The sequence below is a fragment of the Gossypium hirsutum genome, chromosome D11, assembly GCF_007990345.1.
Source record: "Gossypium hirsutum isolate 1008001.06 chromosome D11, Gossypium_hirsutum_v2.1, whole genome shotgun sequence".
NCBI lineage: Eukaryota > Viridiplantae > Streptophyta > Magnoliopsida > Malvales > Malvaceae > Gossypium > Gossypium hirsutum.
The window spans coordinates 22,171,322-22,174,941 of record NC_053447.1 but is presented as its reverse complement, the minus strand read 5'-3'; the positions used below and the strand labels follow the sequence as shown (position 1 = coordinate 22,174,941).

General features: G+C 35.1%; 1 protein-coding gene across 1 annotated transcript; it reads left to right on the top strand.

Annotated features, from left to right (window-relative positions):
* The first annotated feature begins 1,021 nt into the window (after positions 1 to 1,021).
* LOC107913076 (zinc-finger homeodomain protein 6) lies at positions 1,022 to 3,416 on the top strand. The gene is made up of 2 exons (XM_016841521.2): positions 1,022 to 1,823; positions 2,011 to 3,416. The coding sequence occupies exon 2, from the start codon at positions 2,250 to 2,252 to the stop codon at positions 3,222 to 3,224; it is 975 nt and encodes a 324-aa protein (XP_016697010.1). The 5' UTR covers positions 1,022 to 1,823; positions 2,011 to 2,249; the 3' UTR covers positions 3,225 to 3,416.
* Positions 3,417 to 3,620: the final 204 nt, after the last annotated feature.

The window sequence follows — 3,620 nt, the reverse complement described above, 5'->3', positions numbered from 1 at the left end:
AACATCAGATGAAGTTATACCCATCTAGAGGTTCCATCATTCTTGACTTCAAACTTCTAAGGGTGAATTATATTATTTGATCACCTAACTTTCATAAATATTTGTTTTAGGAACCAAAAATAAAAATAAAGTGTTTATAATATGGATATTATTGTTATATCCATTTATTATTCTAGCCATTGTCATTATTTACTTTTACCATTTTAGTTATTCGTTGTTAATTTGTTATCACATATGCTCATTTTACTCACTCAACTTTAATAAATTTTTATTTTGATCATTCATTTTTTTTAGAATTAATTTTTAATTGTTAAAAAAACCTTGAGTTTTTATAGAGAAGTGAGTCATTTAGTTGCTAAGATTAAATTCAAAATTTTCACTTGTAACTCAATTTCAAATAAAAACTCAAATATTTCCTTGTAGTAAACTTTAACTTTTTTATTTTTATTGAAAAACTAAATTCTAAAAAAAATAAAAGAAATTAACTAGATAAAATAGTTTTTCCTGCAAAAATCTAAGTTTTTCCTATAGAAATCCAGATAACTTTCTCTAAAGCCCTAGATATTTTCCTCTTATTAAAAAAACTAAAATTCATTATGAAAAAGAAGAAGTAAAAAAGATAAATTGATTTTTACTATAAAAACTAAAGTAAAATCTCAAGTTTTTTTGCTTCCCTTTTTTTGGGAAAAAATTAAAATTAATTCTAAAAAAGAAAAATAAAAACAAGAAAATGAGTTTTCTGATCAAGATTTCCATTAGTGAAAAGAAAAACTAAAATTAGTTCTTAAAAAAAGAAAAAAAATAAAATAAGTGATAAAAATAAAAATTTACTAAGTTTGGTTACTATATAAGATCAAATTAATACTAAAATAATAAAAATATCTAACAACAACACTCATATCGCAAACTTTTTATTTTTTATGCTCGAAGTAAAATTTTATTAAAACTAAGTTACCAACTGAATAATTTACCTAAACCTTTTAATCGAGATAAGTTTAGAACCAAAAAATTTGCTGCAGTTGGACTGAAACAAACCATGCCTCAAGAGAGAAAAGAGAGAGAAAGCGAATCCGAGACACACTAAAAGGACAAGTTCAGTGCTGTGGACCACCATATCTTCACTTTAATTCCTGCAAGCCCACAAATGATAATAAAAGGGGGTCCTCCCCTCTCCTCTCCTCCTCTTTATTTTTTGTTTTTTCCTCCTCTTCCTTGCCGATTATCTCTTTAAGAGATTCCGTAATCAGCTTTTGTTTCTCATGGAACTGTCTTAGTGTGGCCAACCAAACAACCCTTTCAATTCAATTCAATTCAATTCTATCAACACACACATATACATATATTGCCTCCATAGAATCTTACTTTGCCTTGCTTGTTTGGGGTTTGTTTAGGGTTACAAAGACTGGGGATTATATCAGATAGAGAGGAGAGACTGGAAGATGTCAGTTGCCAAAAAAGAAATGTGTTGGGCGAGGCAATAGTTAGGAGCTGGACCAGTGTGCAAGCTCGGAGAGGGCTTGTCGATTGTACCATGTCTCTCAGTGTCACCATCCTCTAATGCTCATCACTAGTTTTTGAGAGTACAAACCAAACCCACCTGTTTCCTTTGATTGATGGATTTTATGGGGTCAATTGGGTGATAGGAAACACAAACCCCTTCACAAATCTTTCTTTATCCCTCTCTTCTCCTACCAACCATCTCCTTAGTTCACCTTCCTTAATTTATGCTAAAACAACTCTTTCCTTCTTGGTTTGGTCTTAAATAGAGTTTCGAGGATTCTTACAGAAAAAAAACATCTGTGTTCAAGTCTTAATTCATCAAGGTAAGCTCTTTGTAAACTTGTCTCAGCTAAGGGGCCCCATATCATAGTCCCCTTTCCTGTTTCAGCTTCCAAAACTATATTTTTATCACTTTTCTAGGGTGTTTATATACAATTAAATTTATTTTGGTCACTTCAAAATTTTTTTATTTGTCTCTACACTGCTCAAGCACTTGGGTTTCGTCTCCAGGAACAGGAAATCGGGATTTAGTGAAACGAGTTGGTGGGTTTAGCACTAAAACGTCAAAGTCAGGGATAATTTTGTCTCTCCCACTAATTATTTCTTTGATCGAGTGAAGAAGTGGTGATGAATTAGGGTTGAAATTATTGCATGTGGTCATGATGATGGGTTTGAGAACATACAGATTACTAGTTCATTAATTCCCTAATAATAAAAAACTGAGATCGAAGGCTTAGATCAAGGTTTTAATGGAACTGAGAGGCCAAGATAATAAGGAAATGGGGATGCCAAGCTCTTTTAGTTGCAAAAATCAACTCAACAAAGACTCTTATTCTTCAGCACCTGTAAATTCAGCTACGGGAGAAAGAAGAAGAGATCGAACGGTTCATGGTGACCCCAACCTACCTCAAACCCTAGATGATCCACTTTCAGTACCTAACCCCAGAAGAGATCCGGACCCAGATCCAGTTTCAGCTTCCACAGCTACCACCGGTGAGATAGCAGCTGCGGCAGATAGCAGATCACCGCCAACACCGGAGCCCCAACCAGTCGCTGGTCCAACGTCGGCAACCATCAGCTTCAGTCCTTTGATTAGGTATAAAGAATGTTTGAAGAACCACGCCGCCGGTATGGGCGGCCATGTGGTCGATGGTTGCGGGGAATTCATGCCGAGCGGCGAAGAAGGCACGCCGGAAGCGTTGAAATGTGCGGCCTGTGAATGTCATAGGAGTTTTCACAGGAAAGAAATAAACGGGGAATCACAGTATGCACCGAGCAGCTATTATTATACCAACAACAACAACACAAGGAGAAACGCTGTACGTCCTCCTCCACGAGCAACACCTCTTCACCATCAAAGGTTCTCCCTTGGATTGTCTGCCAGTCCTCCTGCTATGTCCGTTGCACCACTGATGATGAGCTTTGGTGGCGGCGGCCAGGCCGAGTCCTCGAGCGAAGATCTCAATATGTTCCATTTCAGTGAAGGAGGGCAACAACCTTCACACCCACATTCATCAAAGAAGAGATTCAGAACCAAGTTCAGCCAAGAACAAAAAAATAAGATGATGGAATTTGCTGACAAATTGGGATGGAAAATCCAGAAACAAGATGATGAACAAGTGCAACAGTTTTGCGATCAAGTGGGAGTAAAGAGACAGGTTCTCAAAGTTTGGATGCACAACAATAAACAAGCCATGAAGAGAACAAATGTAAGAGACATCTAATTTCTTCCTAAAACACATAACAATTTCATACAGAATATATATGCATTTGATTTAGAGAATAATTTTTGGATATAAAAATGTGAATAACAAAATAGAGATGGAGGAGGACATAGATTCTTACTATATTTGCTTATTTTTCCTGATTTGTAAGAAATGTATGCTTACCAAAATTAAACAGTCTTTCTTCTCTAATTCTTCTTATTATTTACAGTTCTTAGAAACTTTTGCAGATTATAAAACTGTAGGAAGCACAGCTTAAGCTCTCTTTCACTAAACCACAAAGTTTATATACTACAATTACTTTTCTCCATGGAAAAACAAGGAGAAGAAAGAAAAAGAAAACATGTATTAACAAAATATAATGTATGCATATCTTTTCCCCACTTTTTTCCCCCT

Bases quoted from the DNA above. Each gene is read 5' to 3' on its own strand.
- LOC107913076 (XM_016841521.2), top strand. From the start codon at position 2,250: ATGGAACTGAGAGGCCAAGATAATAAGGAAATGGGGATGCCAAGCTCT.